Source organism: Salmo salar, chromosome ssa27 (genome assembly GCF_905237065.1).
Source record: "Salmo salar chromosome ssa27, Ssal_v3.1, whole genome shotgun sequence".
Taxonomy (NCBI): Eukaryota; Metazoa; Chordata; class Actinopteri; order Salmoniformes; family Salmonidae; genus Salmo; species Salmo salar.
In genome coordinates, this window is record NC_059468.1 from 33,055,606 (window position 1) to 33,082,306 (window position 26,701).

The 26,701-nt window shown below is 41.9% G+C and overlaps 2 protein-coding genes across 6 annotated transcripts in view; one reads left to right on the plus strand and one right to left on the minus strand.

Moving 5' to 3' along the window:
• Positions 1-1,016: 1,016 nt before the first annotated feature.
• Positions 1,017-25,513, minus strand: LOC106588963 (heat shock factor protein 1). 4 transcript variants are annotated; one of them, XM_014178550.2, is made up of 14 exons: positions 25,101-25,513; positions 21,250-21,358; positions 19,809-19,945; positions 19,111-19,235; positions 15,065-15,140; positions 10,083-10,144; positions 9,883-9,991; positions 9,249-9,385; positions 8,932-9,156; positions 7,742-7,816; positions 6,933-7,038; positions 6,518-6,571; positions 5,076-5,136; positions 1,017-3,806 (listed from the first exon to the last, which is right to left on the minus strand). In XM_014178550.2, exons 1-14 carry the CDS (start codon positions 25,224-25,226, stop codon positions 3,604-3,606), a joined length of 1,605 nt encoding a protein of 534 aa, XP_014034025.1. In that variant the 5' UTR covers positions 25,227-25,513; the 3' UTR covers positions 1,017-3,603. The 4 variants fall into 4 exon arrangements, with proteins under 4 accessions (XP_014034025.1, XP_014034024.1, XP_014034027.1 ...); XM_014178549.2 differs by having other exon boundaries at positions 1,017-3,809; XM_014178552.2 differs by lacking the exon at positions 7,742-7,816.
• Positions 25,514-25,819: 306 nt separating this feature from the next.
• Positions 25,820-26,701, plus strand: part of LOC100380787 (block of proliferation 1) — an 86,977-nt gene continuing 86,095 nt past the window's right edge. The window contains exons 1-2 of one of the 2 annotated variants that reach the window (XM_014178542.2): positions 25,820-25,989; positions 26,387-26,641. In XM_014178542.2, coding sequence (XP_014034017.2) covers positions 25,891-25,989; positions 26,387-26,641 — 354 coding nt within the window. In that variant the 5' untranslated portion in view covers positions 25,820-25,890. 2 annotated transcript variants of the gene reach the window in all.

Below are 26,701 nucleotides of genomic sequence, written 5' to 3' on the forward strand. Positions count from 1 at the left end.
ACTAATCATTTTTATTGTATGGATTAGCTACAGTTAGATGGCAGTTTCTGACTACAAGGTTTCAGGTGATAATACAGTGCTGTTATACTGTACCTTTGAAAGAGAGAGGCAAGCTCTTGATTAGTACTACAATAAAAGTGAGCAATCAAAATGAAAAAGGACTCTAAACAATCTATTACTACCTCTTAGGTAGGACAGAATACTACAGTATACTGCCATTATACAAAATATATTGTAATTCTGTGATATATTGCATTATTTTAGTATTTAAGGGATAATTTGATGTCTTGTCCATAGACTGCTTACAGGGTAATGAAACCAATATGTGGGATTTTGATATTTGGATTAACTATTCCTTTAATCAGCATTTGAAGGTAGTTGAATTACAGATGTGTGTCAGTCAGAGACTAAAATGTGTCTTCACTTCTGAAAATGTGGAACTGGAGGATACCTGCTGACTTCCATATGAAACCTCATGTCAAGTTTCTACGCTACAGATTTCAGTGTACGGACCAGTTGGCAGAGAGACAGTGATCCAGCCCACTAGCAAATCTAGCTGTTTGTGTTGGTCTATTTAAATTTAAAAAGGACCATGTAAACTTTTCGCGCAATTATTTGTAAGTTATCCTGTACCTTATGTTTTATTCGTGGCATAAACGAGAAAGACGAGGCTACCAAAAAAAGCTGATTCAGATGAATACAGATCAGTGTTTTAGTCCCTGTGAAAACTGTACAAAAGCTCAAACAATATACTAAATCTTTATGAAGGTTTGTTATTTTGTAATTTCTGCAAGTACTGTACTTCCGAGTATAGAAAATGTGAGAAATATTCATCTCCACTGTCAGAAATGGTACATTGCTAAATGTATGTAATTTGAAAGTAAACTCTACATTAAAAGTAACATCTAATTCATTTGTCTCCATATTTTTCATGTTCTGAAAGGGGAGCACCGTTTGTATGTTCTCCAATTGCAACTACAATATCACCTTAAAAGCAGCAGATAATGTACAATTCATTTATTTTAAAAACCATGTTTATTTGAAACATACTATATACAAAATATCATTCTCAAGCGTAATTTGGGATTCTCAGGCTGTGACATTGTGCTACGGTAAAATTGGTAAAAGTCCTAAACAACTCAAAATTCCGCACATCAATACACTCCAATAATTCTCCGTCTCAATGGCCATTAATTAATTTAAAAAACTAGTTTGAACAAACTCAAAATGACTTCCGGGGGCAGTATAGGTAACATTTTAAAGTTCCTCACACTTGAACCAAGATTCAATGGTACATTTGTTTTCCTAGAAAAGTATTTGACTAAAACAATAAGAACGCTCGAGGGAAACGGGCTTCCAGATGAGAAACGAGGCCCATATGACTGAGTACACATTGAGGATATACATGTCATCTTGCTTTAAATTAAACTATTTTCCAAAAAGCAATACTCATAATGGGATGTGCTGGCTCGCAAATAATTAACTCGGGGTTATTATGTCCGTCTCGTCATATACAGAAAGCGTCCTAAAAGCAGTCTGTACAATTGCATAAAAGGCCAGTCTTAATTCGATAGATTTCATTTCAAGACATGAATACTTGCTGTGAACAAAAGGGTTATCCACTAAAACAGGGTTCAAACTCATTCCTGACCCCCCCTCCCCCATTTTGGTTTTTGCCCTAGAACTACACTGCTGATTCCCTGCACTAGAACAGTGTTCCCCCAACAGCACACGTGAGATTCTCTGGAGCAAACCTGATTCAACACAGACTAGATGATTAGTTGACAAGTTGAATCAGGTGTGCTGTTGGGGCTCGCGGTGTCCAACCCAGGTACTAGATGATGTACCTAATAAACTGCCCATTGGGTGTATATACACTTTAAAGCTAGAGTCCTTTATCAAAACAATAAAGCCCGCCTGGATTCTGTCTTGGTAAAAAGCTGACGTATGGGCCTAGAGAAATGTAACCTCTCAACTTCATAGAGCTGAAGATGCAAGGACTGACCATCCATGATCCCAATTAAGTCCCCCCCAATTTCGTGGTATCCAAATGGTAGTAACAGTCTTGTCTCATCGCGGTGACTCCCGTACGGACTCGGGAGTCGAAGGTCGAGAGCCGCGCGTCCTCTGAAACACAACCCAACCATGTTGAGGCTATATAGTGTTAGTTTACATTTACACTGAACAACAATATAAAACCCAATATGTAAAGAGTTGGACCCATGTTTCATGAGATTAAATATTCCAGAAATGTTTCATACACACAAAAAGCTTATTTTTTATCAAATTTTCAGCACAAATTTGTTTACATCCCTGTATTTCTCCATTGCCAAGATATTCCGTCCACCTGACAGGCGTTGAATATCAAGAAGCTGATTAAACAGCATTAACATTATACACGTCCAACTTGCGCCGGTGACAAAATGCCACTTTAAAATGGGCAGTTCTGTCACAACACAATGCCACTGATGTATCACGTTTTAAGTGAGTCTGCACTTGGCATGCTGAGTGCAGGAAATTCCACCAGAGCATTGAATGTTAATTTCTGTACCATAAGCCGCCTAAGTAATTTTAGAGAATTTGGCAGTACGTCCAACCGGCCCATGTGTAACCAGGCCAGCCCAGGACCTCCAAGTCTGGCTTCTTGTCTGAGACCAGTCCCCCAGACTGAGGAGTATTTCTGTCTGTAATAAAGCACTTTTTGGGGGGGGAAAACTTATTCTGGTGGGCCTCTACACCCTCCAGGGCCCAATCATGGCTGCACCCCTGCCCAGTCATGTGAAATCCTTAGATTTTAAGGCCTAATTCATTTCAATTTGAGTGACTTCCTGATATGAACTGTAACCAATAAAATCTTTGAAATTGTTGCATTTATATTTTGGTTCAGTATACATTGTTTAATTTTGGGTTCTGACGGGGAACGACAGTTGAACTAAGCTCCTGAGGCATTGCTAAGTTACATTCTTCTAGAATGCTTAGATGTAGCAACTGAAGGATTCTATCATTAAAACTTCAATAACTATAAGGTGCTGAAATACCAACAGCATTCCATTATGAATTATGCAATGAAAACATGTCAAAGAAAACACTTTCTGCATCTAATGTGAATAAATCCAGATTATGGTGCAGTACAAAGGTTTTAAACACTTAAAATTATAAAGAGGTACTACCCTTACATCAATAGGTAAAATAAAATAACCCCCCCCCCCCCAGAAAAAGATTCTATGCCCTGTGTTACAATTATTCTGAATACTTCCATTTTTAATAGTTAAAGGAGCTTGGTGATCAATGCTTAAAACTTGACCTGGTAATGATTAATCTTGTAGGGAGTTTAATTTAAGGCCCGCCAATAAGACCACAGATAATACAACCCAGGAAGTCATTTCCAAGAGCTGAACAAACCATGGCAGTAATTTTAGTCTAACTTCTGTTTTGATTAATCTAAAGGAAAATTCTTTCACTAGGAAGTTTAAGCCTTGAAATGAATGAAGCGCAATAGCTCATAGAGAATAGTGAACAACCATAACCAGGTTGATTTGTCATCTGCACATTAACATAAAATAAAATTAAACATACTAGTACATCCCTTTATAAAAAGTTTGTTTAGGATAATTTGGGCGTGTCTGGTGCTGCTGTGTCAGAGGTGAGGAGTGAGATGATCGGTTCCTCTTCAGGTTCCTCTTCAGGGTCCTGGCTGAAATACAAGTCCCCTTCCAGCAGAGTGGGGAGGTCCGCCCCCCCGTTCTCACTGGTCAATGGGTCAGTCAGTAACATTGGCTGGGTGGTGTACTGGACAAGCTGCTTCCCTGCTTTAAATCAACAAATGAAAACACATGAGATTATCATCCTTTTTTTTTTTGCATAGGGAAAGAAGCATAATTAAATCTAATGGCTGAGCATTGTATTATATAAATCAAGGAAAATTGGAAGCAAAGTGTCATTTTTTTAAATTGATTGACTACTGGAGTGATCTTAATCCCTTGACAGTGATACGCTTGCTGGAGTTAGTGTTGATAACTGGAGTTGATTGAGACGAGTACGTTTAACTCCATAAGAGTAACCAGAGACAGGGAGAGATATCCACGGGGTGAGTATCCACAGTCCCTTTACACTTCTTTGGAGAATACAGCAAGAAGTTTAAGCCGCACATTTTCAGAGTTGATTCAACCGTGTGAATTTTCACAGTATGTGCGGAGTATGTTGCTTTTTGGGCGACGTGACCAAATTCACATAGAAATGTGAGTTATACATCAGTCATTCTCATTTAAAGCAAGTCGGAGAAGCGGTAGCTCCATTCTACGTGCCCCATTTGCCTGCTTCTCATTCAAAGTTTCGTTTTTCACAGCTGAAGGGCTTTTCCCTCGGCTTCAAACAGCCGATAATACGATATTTTTGGTTATCGGAAATATATTTCACAGTGGTTTAAATGGTACAATGATTCTCTGCACTGCTTGTTCTGTCACAAACTTAAATTAGTTGAACAGTTGAGAAAATTTAGCAACCAGGAAATGTTGGAGCAAATTCCCAGCATGCTCTGTTGCAGGTAGATTTTTTTTAATTGTTTGTTTTTGTACATTGATCGTTATTGACCTTATGGTATACAAAGATATAGAAATTGGGTTAGTTTAGAAAAATGTAAGCGGTTGAATTTATTGCAGCCGTTAGTATACCTGTTCTAGGTAGTCATTTAAATGACACCTTTCGGTTGTGGTGGATGGAAAGTTACGATTGTTGGATGTCCTTCTGGCTGGATTCCATAAGGAATTAGATGTCATGGTAATTGGTGTTAACCTGATCATTCATTCATTCAAATAGCAGTGGGAAATATGCTAATTATGCTTTACTCCCTACAGTGTTAAAAAAGTAGTAACCTACTGTACTCCAATTGAGTTGATAGTTCAAAACACAGAAAAATCGAAAATGACATGCGAGTTTATTAAAAACACAAAACTGAGACCAGAGTAGTTGACTCTAAAATGGCAGCGGTACTGGCAGCGGCGGCGGTACTGGCAGTAGCAGCACACGGTCACTCCATTCAAACGTCGCATGATATACAGTATATTAGGAGTTCTTACCAGTGTAGTTGTCACTTCCCTCAGCCCCTTTAGGTGGATCCGATGAAAGCAAGTCCTGGATCTAGAACAACGGGGGCCACAGTGAGACTAACTTATTTCATGAACAAAACAAAAGCAGTAAACAGCTAAAGACACAATCATCTTGTCCTACCAGGGCAGAGGATCTATATCCATACCTCTTCCACCCCCTCAGGTCAATCACAACCAAACCTCCCGCCACCTGGACAGGTTTTTCCACTGTACCGTGGCCCTTACCAACCAGGCCACAGTGATCTTCTTATTCATGGACTAGTTTGCTATTCATCCACTGACTACGCATCCTGAGTGGCGCAGCGGTCTAAGGCACTGCATCTCAGTGCTAGAGGTGTCACTACAGACCCTGGTTTGATCCCGAGCTGTATCACAACCGGCTGTGATTGGGAGTCCCATAGGGCGGCGCACAATTGGCCCAGGGTTCCCCGGTGTAACCCGTCATTGTAAATAAGAATTTGTTCTCAACTGACTTGTCTAGTTAAATAAAGGTCAACACAAAAATTCAAGGAACTGCACATTGCTCTTTGCGCTCAGAATTGACCCAATCCAGATTTATGTACGTACATAATGAACACCAAGCTATCCTGCCCTTTGCCCCGGACTGAACCTTATTTACCATGCTGTAAAGTGCTTTATTTACACCGAGTCAAAATATTAAGAACCTTGCTAATATTGAGTTGCACCCCTGGTTTTTCCCCTCAGAACAGCCTAAATTCATCAAGGCATGGACTCCACAAGGCGTCTAGAGCATTCCACAGGGATGCTGGCTCATGTTGACCCAAATGCTTCTCACAGTTGTGTCAAGATGGCTGGAAGTCTTCTGGGTGGTGGACCATTCTTGATACACACAGGACACTGTTGAGCGTGAAAAACCCAGCAGCGTTGCAATTCTTAACACAAATCAGTACGCCTGGCACCTACTACCATACCCCGTTCAAAGGCACGTAATTTGTCTTGCCCATTCACCCTCTGAATGGCACACATACACAATCCATGTCTCAGTTATCAAGGCTTAAAAATCCATCTTCAACCTATCTCCTCCCCTTCATCTACACTGATTTGAAGTGGATTTAACAATGGAAAATAGCTTTAACCTGTCTCCTCCCCTTCATCTACACTGATTGAAGTGACATCAATAAGGGATCATAGCTTTCACCTGGTCATGGAAAGAGCAGGTGTTCATAATGTTTTGTACACTGTGTATACATCTGTACGCGCAACTCAATGCAGCTTATAGTGTCGTCTGTAGATTTTAGCTTGGTGTTCATTGTGTACATAATGTGGATTGTGTAAATTCTGTCTGTATATCGTCTCTGTATATTCTGTTCAGCACCATTTCACAGAGTCAAATTCCTGTACATGCAAACGTATTTGGCGAATAAAGGTGATTTTGATTCTGTCTAACTTACACTGTCAAGGCTCTCCAGGTCGAATTCAGAGCCAGGCAGGGAAGAACTGAAGAACTGAAAGACAAATAGTGGTAGAAAACATTATTATTCCCTGGTGTTCAGATGAAGCAGATTAACAAAAACAAGACACCGGAGGAATTAGAAAAAAGACGAACCAAACTAACTCGTTGGTTTCATCTAGTCATTGTCCTCACTCACACCAGGTTGACCACCTAGCATCATCCTTCACAAAGCCACCGTCCCTTCAAAACACACCTAGAAATGCCCAGCAGTGACAAACCTCTAATCTGACCGGTCAGTGTTCCACATTGGAAACGCCTCAGCATACTGTTGTTGGGACAGAATATAGTAGCCCGATGTCGATCTGGTCCCACAAACAGATCTGGGATCAGGCTAAGAAAAAGGCTAAACTTACTTCAAAGAAGGGTGAGGACTCAAAATTGATGGACTGTGCATTCAGGATAGTCTGGAGGTTTTCCAGGCCATTGTCGATGCTGTCCAAATGGTCACTCAGTTCACTCCTACACCAAAAAGAGAAATCAACATGGTTAATATTCATCTTTCAACATCTCCCTGACTAAACACACGCATTAAAGCAAATTAGCTATTTAAAACGAATGGTAGTCAAATAAACCAACAACTCATTTCACTTGAGCTGCAGAAGCCATTGGAAAAGCAATGAGTGGGGCACACAATCACTGAGTTGTGAACCTGATGCCCAGAAAGTGGAATGGTTTGCCTATAGTTCACTGGGCCTGCCACATTAAAACCCACTCACAGAATGATTGCCATTTGACCTAAATGGGAGGGTAGCCTATGGGGTTGAGCGGTATGCAGTTAGATTAACATTTGGACAAACCATGCTAAATCAGCTGTTTTTTCAAGCCCATGTCTGTTCAAAACATTGTTAATAATCAACAATGACACTCTCAGTTGGTGCCAAATACTGAGAAGCACTATCCACTTGTAGACCCAGAGAAAAGGTTGTTACATCCAGGGATATGGTAAACTATTAGAAATGATACAAGCCTCAATAATGATTCAATATATTTGCTCAATAGATACACAAATCACTTTGTTTATTTCTCTTACTACAGACCAACATAGGCTTGACCGTTCGTTTTCTGGGCTTGTTGCTGGTGGCAATGTCAGGTACAGCGGCAATCAATCAAACATTCTGGGAGAAGACAACAACAGGGTTTGTGGGCCAACTGAAATGCTAACCCTGGGATAGGTCTGAGGTGTAGAGACGAGGCGGGGCAGGGGAAGAGGCGGGAGACCTCTGACTTCTGTGTAGAACTGAAAAGATAAAAGAACAACAGCTGGAAAGAGGAGAGCAGACTACTACACACTGCACCCATAGGTTGACTAAAGCCCAGGGATAGGGATTACATAGGCTACTCGGCTTCTCATTGGCTGAAAATGAGAATAATGGGCATTGGGGGCACAGGAACAGAATTCACAGCTGGTTTAAAAAGGAATCCTGTAATAAAAAAAAAATACGGACAGTCTAGGATCCATGTATTTTATCAGAGTAAGATTTCAATATAACACTTTCATCAACAGTGACACAGAAACTGTACAAGTCATTGACTGAGACAACCCCCCCCCCCCCAAAAAAAAGAGTTTAAAAAAAGAGGTTGCTTGGGTGAGAGATGAAAACAGCATCTCTAATGTATCATGAGTCCATCTACATAAAGATAGATGAGTAGATTAAGATATACAGTACGCATTAGTTTGATTAAACATTGAGCAGTTTATTACGTACCATTAGTTGCAACAGCCAGGATCCTACAACTAAAAAGCCAGGATGAAATGCAACAAATAAACAGAACTATGTCTAAAATGCAAAATAATCCATGTTTGGTTTGAAAGAATTAGCTAAGTCTTTGAAGTGTATACTTAGCAACACTCGGGACAAGCCAGTGGGTTTGTTAATGTAGAGCTTGTTGAACGATGATGCTTATTAAACTAGCATAAAGCGCTAACAGCTGCACTATTTATCAGCGGAGGAGCTGCTTTGCGTCGCTAGCACATCCTCCTGATGCAATGTGACGTGATACACACAGTTGGAGGCGCATGGGGAGAAACTTAGGGCATTAGGCTGGCTGCAGATGTCGATTGGCATAGGATAACTGAATATAAGAGGTAATGAAAGGCTAATGTGATACAAGTGGATCGTAAGCGATGGACACACCCCGCGACGACCAACAGTTAAAAGTGCCGGGTGGCCTTCCTATCATTTGCACAGTGTGTTGAACAAATTTGATATACAAGAAGTGAACCATTAATAAAAACTTTTTAGGGTAGAGAACGAGGCTCGTTGTGGTAATCTCTGTTGCTAGGTAGGAGGGGCTGAGGGACAGACTGGCAGTGGAAACTGGTCAAGGTGACATAATCTGGGGATTACTCACTTGTCTAGACAGGCGAGGCTGAGACACTTCTGCTCCGTAGGGGTCGTGGGGGCGGGGGCTGCATTAGGCTCGTTGCTCTCCTGCAGGATGGAGTTGATGAAGTTGATGGGGGACAGAGGCGTGTCAACCTGGACCCCTACCCCGTCGATCACAACCTCAGCAGGACACACCTCCTCCAACATGTGACTGGACGGCTCCTCCTTTATGTGGACCAATGGGCTCGTGCTGAAGACAGGAAGAAAAATTGACATTTTTTTAAATTAGTGTATAGTTGGTATAGGGTCAGGAGTTGTTCCTGAATTTTAACAGTCACTAACCTTTCCTCTATCCACTCATTGGTGCCTTCCACATGGCTGGCCTGAGCCAGGTCAGTGACATCTGAGATTATGGGGCCGTTGTTAAGTGATGACTCCGCCGTGAAGAGACCTGTACTGGTGAATGGTGAGCCCGAGGGCTGGGAGTAGGACACACGTTCACAAGAATACTAAATCTGCCCTGTCATCCTAACAAGATCAGTTATGTAACACAGGCTTAAATAACATTACACCTTAGTGGTGCTCCAGCAACCACACCTCTCGGAATGCATTACCTCTGGCTGGTTAAGAGCCTTAAAAAGAAAGGTGACTTACAGTAGCTACATTCTCATGTCTGAGATATGAGTTGGCCGTCTTTCCTGGGGAGCGGCACACTTCTGGGTAACTTACTTCACTAGCCAACATCAAAACATGCCTTACAAATCCCTCAAATTGTAAAGTACAGCTGTATCAATAGCATCATTTGGCCTAAATATATTACTGTGAATTCAAATCAGCCTGACATCTCACCCCCCAAACTCACAATACAAAGAGTGCCTTCTATCTGCTATTACTACAGTATTTCAAGAGTGCAGTCCTGTTCCATTTCTACCACCGGAAGGTGCCAATCTAGGCTTTCAGGAGAAGGTGAACTCACAGAGATAGAGGACGAGGCCTGCAGCGAGGCCTGAAGGTGTTCCAGAGAGTACTGCCTGCTGTACTTGGGCATGGAGTGGGCGGAGCTGCTGTCATTCAGCATCAGGGGACTGTAGTACCATAGAGAGACCAGACAAGAGTCAGACAAAAAACAGACCACTATTTGAGTGAATGAGAAGTTGCTATTCTAAAATGACTTGCATCTTTCTCTTCATCCCCAGGACTCTGTTGGACTGCACCAGGGTCACTAGGAACTGGATCAGCTGGGGGGAGACATTAGCACAGTAAGCAGTTGAACAGTGTGATACGGACAACAAAAAAAAAACATTTCACAATACATTTACTGAATTATCACAATAATGATAAATAGAATGTTAGGTTTATAACATGTGCACTGATTAGCCTACTTGTGTATATTACTGTACCCATAGTACTACCACCACCTTTGAATATGGTTGTTAACGCAAAATGACAACGACTAGCTTCCAGTTTACTTCACCGTATTACCACAGTACATAGTTCCATCACACTCAAGCCAGGTCCATCTTCAGTCAGACTACTGCGCAGGCGTACTAATAACAGAGTGATAGCACCGTAATAACAGAAATATAGGGATACTTAAAACATTAACTTAATCTCCTACTTTTCTTTAAAGTCAAACATTTTTACAAAATATTTAAAATGTCCCAAGTATTATTTAAGTTCCCCAATTACAGATGTGTTGTGTGACAAAGTTTTTATTTCTATTACTCAAGCTGCCCCTTTCCATTACTACGTGCCTTTAGAAGCACAAGACCGGATGCTCCCTTTTTAGTCAGCCAGCCAGTAAGCTGTTCCTTTCTGGCCAACCACAGAATCGGTTTGATTCTCCGTGTTTGAATTAGTTCATTGATGGTGCTAATCTCAAGACGAAGTCTTTTCTCCGTGACAGACTTGGTTGGCTTGACAGCATCAACTAGGGAGAGTAGTTGCCAGTGAAACTACAGTTGAGAACAGAGTTGTCAAAAAGATGGCATAGTCAATTCCATCCGCAAGAACAAGGGTTTTTCCAGCAAGTGTGCTTTGGAAAACCCTTCTGATCTGTTTTGACTGCTAACCGATGTGAGAATGTTCCTCCTGCACCCATTAACACGATTAGATGTCCACCTTGTGTGCCTCCATCTGTAAGGTTCCCTAGGGAAGCATCACTGAAGACAACTAGTTTCAGAGTCATCTTTTCCAACATGCTGAAACTTCATTCACTTGTTATGATTTCAGTTTACGAGCAACTTTGTTTGCCTCATGGATGGTTTTGTACAGTGGCGTGTTGTGTTGGCTGACAAGTTGCAGTCAAACATTACATGAGATCTACTGTCTAGCAACCCATAGAATTTGACCTCTCTTTGACCTCAATTGATCAGCTTCAATTCCAGAGAGGGGAAATCCTTTGTTCAGCTCTTGAAGTATCCATGTGGATAGATTCTTGACATACAAGCTATACTGTTGCATCAGGAAAGCTTAGTCAACTGTAATAAACTATGATGATCCTCACGGCCGACCTAGAAAACAGCTTTGAGGTGTGGAATCAGTTGTAGCAAAGGTCTGCGAGCCACCCCAGATGAAGTCATCAGCATGACAGACAAATACTTCAGTCACATTGCAGTCTTGATCAAGCCAATAGAAGACTGCAGGATCCACTTGTGACATTTTTTCCACCTGTATTCAGCAGTGTTGCCTTGACTTTGTTGTACCAGTAGAGTGATGCATCTGCCAGGCCACACACATTTTTTCATTTCCACAGTGTTCCTCCGCGCTTAGCTTTAGGCGGAAGTTAGATGTGAATGTCCCTTGACAGCTCTGTTCCCTGCAAAACTGCAGATTGATGTCTGTGGAATGAAGTTTCCATTTATTCTGGCAGATCACTGTCAGCAGCAATCTGAGTGATTCTGAGGCACATGTCAGTGAGTCTTTTGGGAGTCCTTTAGCAGCCAGCTTTTGAAAACCTCTAGCCACTAGACATGGTTTTCGCACTATTCAAGTCAAGGATTCTTTAAGGGTACAAGCCCACCCTGTTGAGACACATTTTTGGCCAATGTCTGACTTCCACAAACACTCAATTTGCCCTCCAATTACTGAGTTCATCTAGTTTAGCTGAGTCAAATGTCCTTGGTTTCAAGTACATCATTTTGAATGTCATTCTACTTTCCTTGATTTTCCATTGGTTCAATTCTGAGATGATCTACAAGTGACAGGTCAGCTGACCCTGTTGTACCAGAAAGTGTAGCTGGTTCAGAATACTGCAAGTTGTACCAGTTCCGGTGTTTTCCTTTGGATTTCCCTGCTCGTCCAATGACTGAATACCACTTTCTCTGTCCATGTCTTTAACAGTTTGTCCAGTTTTTAGATTGGAACAACCATGTAACTGTTGAACGTTTTCCTCATTTGAACCCTCAACAGTGTTACCTGTATCATGGTTGAAGGTCTCTGCTCCATTTCCTGTGTCAGTTTCCATATCATTGGATGCGACATCTGGTAGGTTTGTGTCTGTTAATGTGTCATTTTCAGGAGGAGGCAAATTCTCAGCAACAGCAATCGTGAGTGATGCACCTGGACACTGGTGCCTCCGTGCCTCACAAATATCACCACACCATCTTGGCCAATGACCACTCTGGGTCCTTTCCACTCTTGACAGTCAACTCGCTTGTAGTACACTTTGTTTCCAGTCTCGTACTTTCTCTCTGAACACACTGCTTCAGTGAATGCTTGTCACTGCATGTAGTTCTGAAAAGGTGCTATCCCATCCATGCACTCACACTGGTCCCTTCTAGTGGTGGTAGCTTGTCAACCAGTACAGAGGGAAGATTAGGGTTCTGCCCGAACACTAGTTGGTATGGGCTGCAACTATGAACATTGCGCATTGAGTTTTTTGCCATCAAAGCCCAATCTAGGGCTGTGTTCCAGTAACATCCATTGTCTTGCTTCACTTTCAGCATGATCTCCGTGAGTGTTTGATTGTCTCTCCAGAAGTCCATTGCTCCATGGACTGTATGCAGCAGTTGTCTTTACTTCCATGTTGACTTTCTCAGCCATTTCTCTTATTTCATTATCATTGTCACTGTACAATTTCTGGGGCGGGCCATGCACACTTACCCAGGAATTAATGAAGTGCTCGAAGATTTCACTGGGTATCTTTGTATTCACAATGCTTCCAGCGCTGAAGCGTGTGAAGTGGTTGATTATGTGACGGTTCCACCCACTTGGTCCCAAATCATGTAGATCTACAGCCACCGTTTCATTGTACTTGGAAGCCAGTGGCAAACCAACAGCTGGTCTGGGCTTAGGTTTGCTGTATTTCTGGCATGTCTCACAACTGTTAATGATCTGCCATAGAATGGAAGTACTCTCATCATCATTATTCCCAAAACTGCTGAGTAACTTCTGAAGTCTGTCAACTGTAGCATGTCCAAACTGTTCGTGAAGTTAACAATACTTTGTTTTTCTTCTGTGGCCATGTGCTCCGTGTCCGTCAGAATCTCCATGTGCTCCGTGTCCGTCAGAATCTCCATGTGCTCCGTGTCCGTCAGAATCTCATTCTTAAATGGACTCCCTGTGATGTCTTTGTCGAAAATGTTTACACAATAGTGACCTGAGGTAGTAAGTTCAAGGTTCACTGGTTATTTAAACATCACTGCCGTGTCATTTTCAATGTCTAGTACAGCCCCTGCCTTCTTGAGGGAAGCTTTGCTTAATAGTAAGGGGATATCTGCAGGGACCACCTCAGTTTCAATGTGACACTTAGTCTGACCAATTTTTGCTGGTATAGTGACTCTTGGTAGAATGGACAACTCCCCCATCTCCAAATATGAAAGCTCTGTTGCGTCAATCATATTTTGTACTTCATATTTAGTTCACTGACATAACTATCAAGACATTTTGCGCCACACACTGTGCGTACATACAGTATCAATAACAGCAGATCGAGGATTTTTATGAGGACAGTCTAACACAATGGTAAGTGCTTTGACAAATTCCACATTTTGATCTCCTTCCATACCTGTCCAGTGGATTTGTGGCTGGCAATGGTGCCTTCGTCTGGTTGTCTTGAGAACGTTGTTGGTGCCTTTTCTCTGCTGCTCAGTGTAATATGCCATGTCACTCACTTGCATTCCATCAGTTATTGGCGCGACAGACATCTTCTCACCAAAAATCATTTTTAGTGCCGACTTCAAATGACGCAAGTCAGCACAGTACAAGCAGTCAAAGACAACCGTTTCTCGCTACCATCCAGACAGGCAGAATCTAGCAATTTGAAAGCGAACACGGCATCCGGGAGAACCATGTTCTACTTGCGCATCCTATTCCGCAAGTACATAATCAATTATGTAATCCATTCGAAATCAGTTATATAGTCCGTCATTGCAACCAAAATGTCAATAGTAACACTGTCAGAGTTTGAATATGCCTCTTAGGTGAGGTCTTTCGCTTCTCTAAGAAACAGAGTCCAGTGCCTTGATCAAAGTTCTCATACCGTCATCCTTGTTCAAATCCCCCACCGATATTTCCAGTGCTGTATCTCTCGCTCTTCCCTCAAGCGATAATACCACTGAAAGTACTTGCTTTCCCTCATCCAGATTAGTAACCCGTGTCCAGATTCCAAGTGAATTTTTCTAACTTTCATACGACCTCTTCTCGTCGAAGCGAGGTGGCACATTGTAGTTATTAGCCATCCTCTGCTACCAATGTTAACTCAAAATGACACAACAACAAGGTTCCAGTTTGACAATGTTTACTTCACCATATTACCATAGTACATAGTAGCCATCACACTCATGCCAGGTCCATCTAGTCAGACTACTGGGCAGGCGTACTAATAACAGTGATAGCACCATAATACCAGAAATATAGGGATACTTAAAACATGAACTTAACAGTTGTTACTATCACATTTCTCTAGTACAGGCTACTTATCGTGATTTCCGATATCAATAAAATGGCCTCGATAATTGGTTGGTACACTGAACAAAAATATGAAAACGCAACAAGTGTTGGTCCCATGTTTTATGAGAGGAAATAAATAAATCCTTATTTCCATAGTGAACGTCATTCCAAGAGTTATCACATCAACTACTATGTTACCATAGCATAGAAGAGCCTACTTGTTCTGGGTGGTCAGAGAAGCAGCAGGTAACGCAACTCTCTTTTACCTTGTTGACGACTTTCTGTTGCTGGACGTGTTTCTGTCGGAGGCTGGCCACCTCTCTCCACAGAGTTTCATTCTCACTGGAAAGACAAAGGGTATACTCATTTACAGATAAATAAACCACACATAACAAAAACTTCAAAATGGAATACAGGGACAGTACATTTCCCTTCCATTCCCAAACCCATGACATCCTCTTAGGGTATGTCATGGATGCTTGTTATAATGACAGCAGTCCTTGAAATTATGATGTTTCCTACATCAAAGTTGAATAGCCCAATAACCCGTTGCAAAGCATATTTGAAATAAATCAAAAAGTAAAAATCTCAGAACAGCAAGTCATCCCTAACGGACCTCAATCTCCACAGTACATGTAGCCAAGATGGGGGGGGGGGGGGGGCAAGGGCTTAGGCTCTAATCTTTAAGACCCCCCCCATACTGTGGAACGCCTATCAAGGCACAGCAGATTTTTTACTGCACTGGTAAAGATTTGAGGAATACTTGAGGCAGTTTATTTTGTTAAGTTAATGGCTATTGAAAGATCTTAGCGCGCTGTATTTATTCAGCTTTTTTTAGTGCAGTGTAAAGATCCTGCCCCTCCACCTGGCTCTTAAAGCCTGGCTCCTCTGACTCTGGTTCAGATACTTTGTAGGTGTGCTCATGGGCCTGATTCATCCATACACATGGCTCACATTAAATGACATGCCCTGGACTCGGACAACAGCTAGCCCAGTCCCACATCTATTTGTGCTGTCCTGCAATCTCCTATGGACTCAGTCCCACTGGAGATATCAAACAGTACACAGTTCTAGAACCAGGCTAGACAATACCTTGGTGAAATATGTCAGATTGAGTCTTCTGGCGCCATCATAAAATATGTAACAATCAAAATCTTTATTTGCAAAGTACATCAACATGTACCAAGAATTTGACGTGGTGAAATGATGCTGCCACAATAAACAGAACAAACATTTTAGATATTTCAGAGTTGGTTCAGCATTTTAGTCTCATGTCTTTATTAAGGCTACTCTCAGATTCTGCACATGAAACTATTCTAGACCCCCCCCAAAGTAAATAAACAAACATTAGGCCTAGCGTCGAGGACAAAATGAAAAATACATTTGCTGATAATCAAAGCTTAGGCCTTACATCCTGGCACGTGAGTACTGGGGTGCCATCGGAGTGCTACAGGGCCTCCATACTTCCAGTGTGGAAAAGAGAGGTCCTTTATCAGTGGTCTCTGTTGCCTTGTAAACCCACTCTTCCCTGTAAAAGCCCACCATCTGTGCTGACCTCCCTGTGGGGCAGACGAACAGGGATTTATAGCATCAGGTGTGGATTCCTCACCCAACCCAGAACACCACTCTGACCAATAGTGAGGGATTATTTGACATGTGAACGGGATCAGATAATTGGAAACATACCCATTACTTTTTGGAGCGTCAGATTTGTTCGAGGGTCAGAGGGGAGGTGGAATGTGGTAATAGAGAACAATCCAGTTTTTTTCCCCCCTAAGAAAGCGTGAGAGCCACCCACCTCGGGTGATGGACAGCCATCATTCTTGAGTAACATATCTTAATCAAATAGGCAAGTTGGATAAAACAGATGATTAGATAAAACAAGGTAAATAATCCCATCTATTCTAAGACATGGTGAGAGAGACGGTCATGCCGTGCCGATGGACACGATGAATGAGGTCACAAAATCTGCTGTGCGTATTGCATCATGGTACCATGCAGAAAGCGTCTGGTTTATTAACCTGTTTGGGACAGGAGAGAAAGCCCTCGGTGGCAATGAAGAGTCCAAGGGTGAGGTCCAGCTGGAGAATCCAAGCGTGCCTGTGTGCGCGTGTAGGAAGTATTGTAATAATGATGTGGGTTCTGACATGCACCCTGACAGGCTACAGGCAGCTGGTGAACAGCACACCCACATCATCCCAGCTGCATGAGAAGAACCTTACGCTTTTAGAATGGCAACCAAGAATCCTGAAAGATGAGCCACCATTATATTGTCCCAGAGTGGGGCACACTGACACAACCCACTGGGTTGTCCCACATAACTGCTACAACATGGGAACTCTCAACTTTGAAACCACATCTGATGAAGACATTATAACCAATAATTAACCAGGCTGAGTTATGTCAGTATTCACATCATTACTGCTACAAAACATGGAACTCAGTCTGATCAAGTCATCCAGAAAAAGGTCACACAAACAAACCCTGACCCTAATTCAAACCAAACCTGGACACACACTGGATCAAAACATAGAAACAGACCAGGTCCAACTCTCCACAGCTGCAGTTCTACCACCATAAGAATGTATATCAATAGACGTACTCCATTAATCATTGTTTCAAGCTGGTGAAAAAAGTGTGAAAGCTACAATTTATGACAGCTCTGTAGATTGAAACAGCACACGGACAGTCAGGTGCCAGCATATCTCCCACATACAAAAGTATGTGGACACCCCTTCAAATTAGTGGATTCGGGTATTACAGCAGAAAATCGAGGAAATAGCCATGCGATCTCCATAGAGAAACATTGGCAGTAGAATGGCCTTACTGAAGAGCTCAATGATTTTCAATGTGGCACTATCAGTTTCAAGTCAGTTCATCAAATTTCTGCCCTGGTTAACGAAGTGCTGTTATTGTCAAGTGGAAACGTCTCGGAGTAACAACAGCTCAGCCGTGAAGCGGTAGGCCACACAAGCTCACAGAACGGGACCGCCGAGTGCTGAAACGCTTAGTGCATAAAAATTGCCTGTCCTCGGTTGCAACACTCACCACCGAGTTCCAAACTGCATCTGGAGGCAACATCAGCACAAGAACTGTTCTTTGGGAGCTTCATGAAATGGGTTTCCATGGGGGAGCAGCCGCACACAAGCCTAAGATCACCATGTGCAATGCCAAGCGTCGGCTAGAGTGGTGTAAAGCTCGCCACCACTGGACTCTGGAGCAGTGGAAACGCATTCGCTTGAGTGATGAATCACGCTTCACCACCTGGCAGTCCGATGGACGAATCTGGGTTTGGTGGATGCCAGGAGAACACTACCTACCCGAATGCAGAGTAACAACTGTAAAGTTTAGGAATAATGGTCTGGGGCTGTTTTTCATGGTTCGGGCTAGGCACCTTAGTTCCAGTGAAGGGAAATCTTAATGCTACAGCATACAATGACATAGACGATTCTGTGCTTCCAACTTTGTGGCAACAGTTTGGGAAAGGTCTTTTCCTGTTTCAGCATGACAATGCCCCCATGCACAAAGCAAGAGCCATACAGAAATGGTTTGTCGAGATCGGTATGGAATAACTTGACTGGCCTGCACAGAGCCCTGACCTCAACCCCATTGAACAACTTTGGGATGAACTGGAATGCCGACTACGAGCCAGGCCTAATCGGCCAACATCAGTGCCCGACTTTACTAATGCTCTTGTGGCTGAATGGCAAGTCCTTGCAGCAATGTTCCAACATCTAGTGGAAAGCCTTCCCAGAAGAGTGGAGGCTCTTATAGCAGCAAGCAAGGGGACCAACTCTACATTAATGCCCATGATATTGGAATGAGATGTTGGACGAGCAGGTGTCCACATACTTTTTGTAATGTAGTGTGTATATACACACAGTACTTCAACCTATGACAGGCCTTACGGAATCCTGCCTCATGCAGCCTAATCATCAGCTTTAAATAAACTGGCTTACGCCGCCTTAATGCAGCATGGTAGGCTACTGCAGCACTATAGGGACACACAGTATGCATACTTGCTAATTTGGCAACACTGCAGCAAGGGGGGTGGGGTGATGGGAGAATATCTAATTGTGTGGAACTTAAAGGGTAAGCTGGTGAAGAGCGTTTTTGGCTCATTCAAGGGGCAGTCAATTCTGAAAATGCTTTTGAATCTTGCATCTATGTGGAGTTGTGGACTTGTACTTTGTACTATGGTTTGCCAGACATTCTGTTTGATTTGGTTCCCTTCAATTTATTAGTTAAACTGAGTCGACCGTCTAATATGCATGAGATTGAATCAGAATATACCTCTCAACGTTTCACTTACTGCTTCATGGCGATGATTTGGGAGTCTATGGTCTCCTGCTTGCCCTTTATGTTCTGCACGTTGGTCAGGATTTTCGAGACATCGTCAGAGCTCATCTTGAGGTCTTCATGTTTAACATTGGACACCTGAAAGGGAGAGAGAACATGATGAAATGGTTAAAGCAAAGAAAACTGCTAAAGCAAAAGAAAAGTATTAAAGTGCGGAGGGAAAGAGATAAAAACGAGCCTTCAGTGTAGGCCTTGGCCCAGGATGGAACCCTGAGGGATAGACAATGGAAACAATGAAAAGAGTATGATTTGGTTATCAGTTTTTAGCCTGAACTGATCAGTTGGCCCGAGGCAGACTATATCAAGGTGCAGATGGAAGCGGCTGTAAATCAACAGACTGAGCAGAGTAGAAAGTGGCTGTGTCAGGCAACATCAGATTATGATCTCCCTGGCCTGCCTTCTCTAATCCTCAGCTGTCTGGCTCCACAGAGGCCCCTAGATCAGCTCAATCTGGCCTGGGAGGAGAGCAGAAGAGCAGACCAAGCACTTGGAGCACATGCCGTCTGACATGCTGTCTGTCTGAGGATCCTGACTATACATTTTATATCTTGGTAATACTGTCTAGGCTATGTCAAGCCCAGTATGAAGAGAGGTTTGATAGGTGATTCAAGACACATATCACATGATGCCATCTCATCGTTTTGCACTTACATTGGTAACTTTCCGTTTTATATTTTCAAGCAGAGGCTCCTGTCCGCGGATGAAGTAGGGATGCTGGAATTCCATGTCATCCTTCTCAGGCTTCACCAGACCGCCCTGCTCAATGTGGACTACTTTGCGGAAGCCGTCTGTAGAGAGTTAAAACAACAACTTACAGTTGACTATGGCACTACCATTCAATTTCTAGATACGTGGCAATTACCTAGCCTGTATTTATCATTTCTAAAATGTGCCTGGTTTCTAGGTCACTGCATGCAATTATATCTTCCTCATCCAAGTCTTTTCAGTCTTAATAAATAACATGCAAGTGGATTATATAACCAATTATAAATTGGGTGGTTCGAGCCCTGAATGCTGATTGGCTGAAAGCTGTGATATCAGACCGTATACTACGGGTATGACAAAACATGTATTTTTACTTCTCTAATTACATTGGTAACAGTTTATAATAGCAATAAGGCACAAGGGGGTGTGCTATAGGGCAAATATATCACAGCTAAGTGCTGTATCCAGGCACTCCGCGTTGCGTCATGTATAAGAACAGCCCTTGGCAGTGGTATATTGGCCATATACCACACCCCCCGTGCCTTATTGCTTAAAGACACAAACAAAAAGCACAAGGCTTTCACAGTATAAGAAATACATGTTAACATCTACCTCAACTTCCGAGAAATAGCCTCTATTAAAAAAGGTCCTCCGTTGAGTGTAATTAAAGCAGGGGCCAGCAGGCCGGATACCGCCCGAGAAGGGGTCTAATCCGGCCCATGGGAAGTTTGAGTAAAAACAAACTCAATATACATTAAAATTACTAAAACCAAATGGAAACTGTGGAGTAAGGATAATGGACCTATAGTCATACAGTTTGACTGTCCAGCTTGTTAATAAATCATAGGACAGTTAGGGAGCATCGAAAATTAAAACAATTACAGATAGAGGACTCCCCCCCAACTTTGACTGCAAGGAAACATACATTTTTGGTGCGGCCCTCAGGACCTCGTTGAAGACCGAATGCAGCCCCTGGGGCAAAATTAGTTTGACATCGCTGGTTTAAAGGCTCATTAAAATATAAACAAATAATAGATAGAATCTACCAAAACACCCAGAACCAATCAGTGTAGATGCTGGAGGCAAATGTAAAAGTATAAGGGTGGCTTTACATTAGTAAAATCTCTCTTCAACATAAGATTTGCTACTTTTCTGTTTACACTATACTTACTTTAGCCTTGTGGGAGATGTGGCAATTACTAGGTCATGTGTCATACCGTAAATACCATAGTATATAGACAAACAAAATAAGGATAGCAATTCAAACTATACAGGTGCTTCTCATCTAAACGATATTGCATATAATGTACCACACATGATTAACTGCACGATTTAATTCCATGGCATTGCCATGCCTAACATGTTAAATACATGAAAGACAACTCACACATATTGAGCTGGCGTACAAAGCTGGTCATGTTATTGTGTTTGAAATACTTGGGAAGCACCTCCTTGGAGAATTGGCCCTGATCAAACACATGGAAGCTGTTGCCATTCTGTAAAGGAAGAGAAAGAACAGTAAAAGTTAAAGGAATACTTCAGAATTTTGGCATAAAGACCTTTATCTACTGTATCCGTTTAAATAAATAGTGCAGAACCCCAGTTTACCTTGGCTAGGCCGATAATTATAACCAGGGCTCATTTGTAAAAGAGACATTGGTCTCAACATGACTCCCTGGCAAAATAAAAATGTACTAAAGTAAGAATCAGGTTAAGCTGCTTTGGCTGGCCTACGACAAAGCTAAACTAATTCACAACTTTGGGTCTGATAAAGGCTCTACTTACACTGATTATGGAAGGTAGAGAATGGTGTAAAGTCTAAGGCAATGGACAAGTTGGATCATGACGCAACAACTGATTATGTAGGCTAAAGAGAAAACAATGACTCCGACCGCTAATGGCAGTGCATCCTAAAAACTTTATCAAATCAGTTAAATGTCGTAATTAGTAGATTTGCTTGTACATAATCTCAATATTCTGGGGTTAGTTCACACACACACAAAACCTCCTACTACTTCCCCATTGTGAAGCAATTCCTGTGCAATGACGGCTGAAATAGTGGAAATGGTCCAGCGCCAAAGCACAATAGAAGTGTTTTGTCTGAATGTTTGTCAGTTATTTTGCTATTTATTCACTTTCGGGGAAATGGATGCACAGACAGAAGTCCGCTGCTTAGACCAGAGTCCATAAACAGAGGAGGCCCTTGGATAGACAACATATCAACACATACAGGATTGTCTCCTACCCAGTAGTTAGAGAAAACATAATTATGACTGTCTATGCATTCACGCTCAGGGTCAATGAGTGCAAAAGGTAGAGGCCAGATAATTCCTTATTAGTCAGCAACATCATTTGACATTTAATAAAATAAGAATAATAAAATCGGCAGGTAGCCTCGCTGTTTGAGCGTTGGACCAGTAACCAACAACGTAAAAAATTAAAAATAAATATTAATAATCTGTCGATGTGCCCTATTGTGCCACAAAACAACACATTTCACAGCACCTATCCAGTGTATGACACACCACATATGCTGCTTCAACGGTTTATTGTCTATCGTGTTGCCAAGTCACTTAATCCCTACCTACAGTGCCTTCGGAAAGTATTCAGACCCCTTGACTTTCCCCCCATTTTGTTACAGCCTTTTTCTAAAATTGATTAAATTGATTTTTTTCCTCAATCTATACACAACAGCCCATAATGACAAAGCAAAAATAGGTTAGACATTTTTGCAAATGTATTCTAAATAAAAAACAGAAATAGCTTATTTACATAAGTATTCAGACCCTTTGCTATGAGACTCAAAATTGAGCTCAGGTGCATCCTGTTTCCATTGATCAGCCTTGAGACTTTTCTACAACTTGGAGTCCACCTGTGGTAAATTCAATTGATTGGACATGATTTGGAAAGGCAAACACCTGTCTATATAAGGTCCCACAGTTCACAGTGCATGTCAGAGCAAAAACCAAGCCATGAGGTCAATGGAATTGTCTGTAAAGTGCATAGACAGGATTGTGTCAAATCACAGAATTGGGGAAAGGTAAATCAAAAATGTCTGCACCATTGAAGATCCCCAAGAACACAGTGGCCTCCATCATTCTTAAAAAGACAGAAGTTTGGAACCACCAAGACACTTCCTAGAGCTGGCTGCCCGGACCAAACTGAGCAATCGGAGGAGAAGGACCTTGGTCAGGGAGGTGACCAAGAACCCGATGGTCACTGACAGAGCTCCAGCGTTCCTCTATGGAGATGGGAGAACCTTCCAGAAGGACAACCATCTCTGCAGTACTCCATCAATCAGGCCTTTATGGTAGAGTGGCCAGATGGATGCCACTAGTCAGTAAAAGACATGACAGCCTGCTTGGAGTTTGCCAAGTCTGATGAAACCAAGATTGAACTCTTTGGCCTGAATGCCAAGCGTCACATCTGGAAAAAACCTGGCACCATCTCTATGGTGAAGCATGGTGGTGGCAGCATCATGCTGTGGTGATGTTTTTCAGCGGCAGGGACTGGGAGACTTGTCAGGATCGAGGGAAAGAGGAACTGAGCAAAATACAAAGAGATCCTTGATGAAAACCTGCTCCAGAGCCCTCAGGACCTCAGACTGGGGCGAAGGTTCACCTTCCAACAGGACACTGACCCTAAGCACACAGCCAAGACAACACAGGTGTGGATTCGGGACAGGACTGAATGTCCTTGAGTTGCCCAGCCAGAGCACCGACTCGAACCCAACCAAAAATCTCTGGAGAGACCTGAAAATAGCTGTGCAGCAACACTCCCCATCCAACCTGACAGAGCTTGAGAGGATTGGCAGAGAATGGGACAAGCTCCCCAAATATAGGTGTGCCAAGCTTGTATTTTCATACCCAAGCAGACTCGAGGCTGTAATCACTGCCAAAAGGTGCTTCAAGAAAGTACTGAGTGAAGGGTCTGAATACTTGATAATTTGATATTTCCATGTATTTTTTTAAACTGCCACATTTCTAACCTTTCTTTTGCTTTGTCATTATGGGGTGTTGTGTGTCGACTGAGGGGAGGAGGCAATTTAAATACATTTTAGGTTAAGGCTTCAACATAAAATGTGGGAAAAGTCAAGGGGTCTGAATACTTTCCGAATACACTGTACATACATATCTACCTCAATTACCTCGTACCCCTGCACATCGACTCTCACTCATTGTATTTATTCGTCGTGTTATTAATCTTTTTTTCTATTCATTGTTGGGAAGAGCCCGAAAGTATTTCACTGTTAGTCTACAGCTGTGGTGTATGAAGCATGTGACAAAACGGATTTGTGAACATAAATGATAATATTCGTTTTTTGACATGATAATGACCCGGCGTTAGCTGTACAACTTAGAGTAACAACTTATTGGCTACTGACAAGTCCAACATTTCGGCGAGCAAAGGCTGTCAGTACAAAAAAAAAAAAAAAAGATTAATAATAATAATAAGTATGAAATGAAATGTATGCACTCACTACTGTAAGTCGCTCTGGATAAGAGCGTCTGATAAATGACTAAGATGTAAAAAAATGTAAATGTAAGATGTGGATGAAATTCATATCTAGGCTAGTCTGTCATACTGTTATAAATTGTTTACACAGTCACACCCCCTTTTTCACACACCCCCTTTTCCCATTACAACGCTGTAGCTAACGTTAGCTAGTCTCAATTTGGTTTTTTGCATAGCTTTTTGGACACACAGACAGCTACATACTGTCTACACTCACAGTTAACCAAATTAAGTAGTTATCTGCAGACAGGTGGCTTGCTAACTAACATAGTTAGCTAATGATAATTGACACCCAGGAACAGCTGACTCGTGGACTAACAAAACCTTCCGCCACGAAGCTCCCCCGGCCTAGCTTTTTCTCGCTGATTATTTGCAGATGAATAAATATATCACCTTCACGTTTTACCAAATTAGCTAAATGGTCTAGTTAGCTAGCCGGATAGCTAACCTAGTTACATCTTTCGGACTCAGAGTTCGTTACTCGTATAATCTGGTTAGGAAGTTAGCTAACGCTAGATAACTAGTTAACGTTAGTTACATGATAAAACATAGTGAACTAGATATAAGTGATGCCCCGCTAACATCACATATGAAATGTGAAACCATCTTGATTGACAAACTACTGTCTATAAAGCGAACCGAGTCTATGTTAATTTACATAGATGTCAAGCAGCTAGCTAGCAGGTTAGATAACTAGTTTGTTAGCTACTAATGCTAACTCACTGGGCTCCAGCAGATCAGAGGATCGGTGTCCGGATCCTCAATAAGAGTCCAAAGTTTCGTAAGAAATGCAGGTACGTTACTGCCACTGACCACGACCCCACCAGACCCACCACCGTGGAACTCCATATCAACGAAAAATAACTTCAAAAGTTGATCAACTTCAAAAATAGCACAAGGGAAAGAACTCCAGAGAAAAACAAGCACAACGCTCTTGACAGGTCGATATTTGCTGTAACAATTATATAATTCCGTTTGGCAATGACGCAGTATTCGCCTAAATGAACATTTTTCTAAACCGAATGAATATATGACTTAAAATTGCGAAACTATTACGAACGGAAATTTCCATCAACAAGACACAGCTACAAAGTGCGTAGAAAAAGGCCATTGCACAGGCGCATGGTGGTCGCCATTTTGTGACATCACCAAGGGGAACAACAAAATAATATATCCTTAAGTCACAACTAAAATGCCATGAATGAAATGCCAAAATAGTATATAGTTAACTTATAGTATTTATAAAATAATATAGCACAAGATGCAATGATAAAATATAAAATACACCAAAACTCTTTTTTCTTTTTTTTTTTACTTTGACCTCAATTAACAATTTGCAACATATTTAGGCTGAATCACTTTAGGTATCAAATTATGTTATGTACAAGAAAATCATATCGTGTATATTTTTTATAATCGTTCTAGAAAACCACAGTTTTAAAACAGACGTTCAACTTTCAACTTTGACCTCTTACCGGAGTCCCACATGGTTGGCTGTTGACGTTCAAGAAGCATGCGTACGGTGAATCTTGAATCACAGAAAAACGGCACCATGAGTAAAGCTAAAGAAAAGAGTGTGAAGAAAAGAGTTATTGAAGAGGACGATGACCAGGTACGAAAGTATTTCTGAAATGTATATGCGGTAAAAGGGTAATGTTAGCTAAAACATGTAATTCGTTGCTTACCAGCTAGCTAGGCTAACACGTTGGCTATGCTATGCAGGAAAAGGTTAACACCTTTTTGTGTTAATCACAGCCCCCTGATGTATTTGCTAATAAAATAAGTAAGGATGTTTTTGTATGAATAGTAACTAGCTAATTGTCTGTCTCACCTTGATCAGCTAGCAAGCATCCTTGTGCTATTGCCAATGTATCACTTGGGTCAGGTAATTAGCTAACTTTCGATGATTCTATATTCATTTTGTGTCCGTTAAAGTGCTTACTCATTCATGTTTCGCCCATCTATTCAAATCTGTATGTGTCTGTTTTTCTGTCTCTCTGATATTTCAGCTTCCTATATTTGACAAAGATGTCACTGAGAAGAAGGCTGGGGAGGAGGAAGATGCAGACCTCTCAGATAGCGAGGAGAGCATGTTCTCTGGACTGGAAGATTCTGGGAGTGACAGCCACGATGAAGAAGAGGATGCTGAAGAAGGGGATGATGAAGAAGATGATGATGATGCTGTCATTCTTGATGAGATTCTGACGACGAGTAGTGGTGAAACAGCTACAGAACTGCCTGCAACAGATAAGAATACACCTACGGTAAATATGGGAGTCTTATTTCTTTTACAGAAGCAATATAGTAGGGTCCAGAGTTTTTCC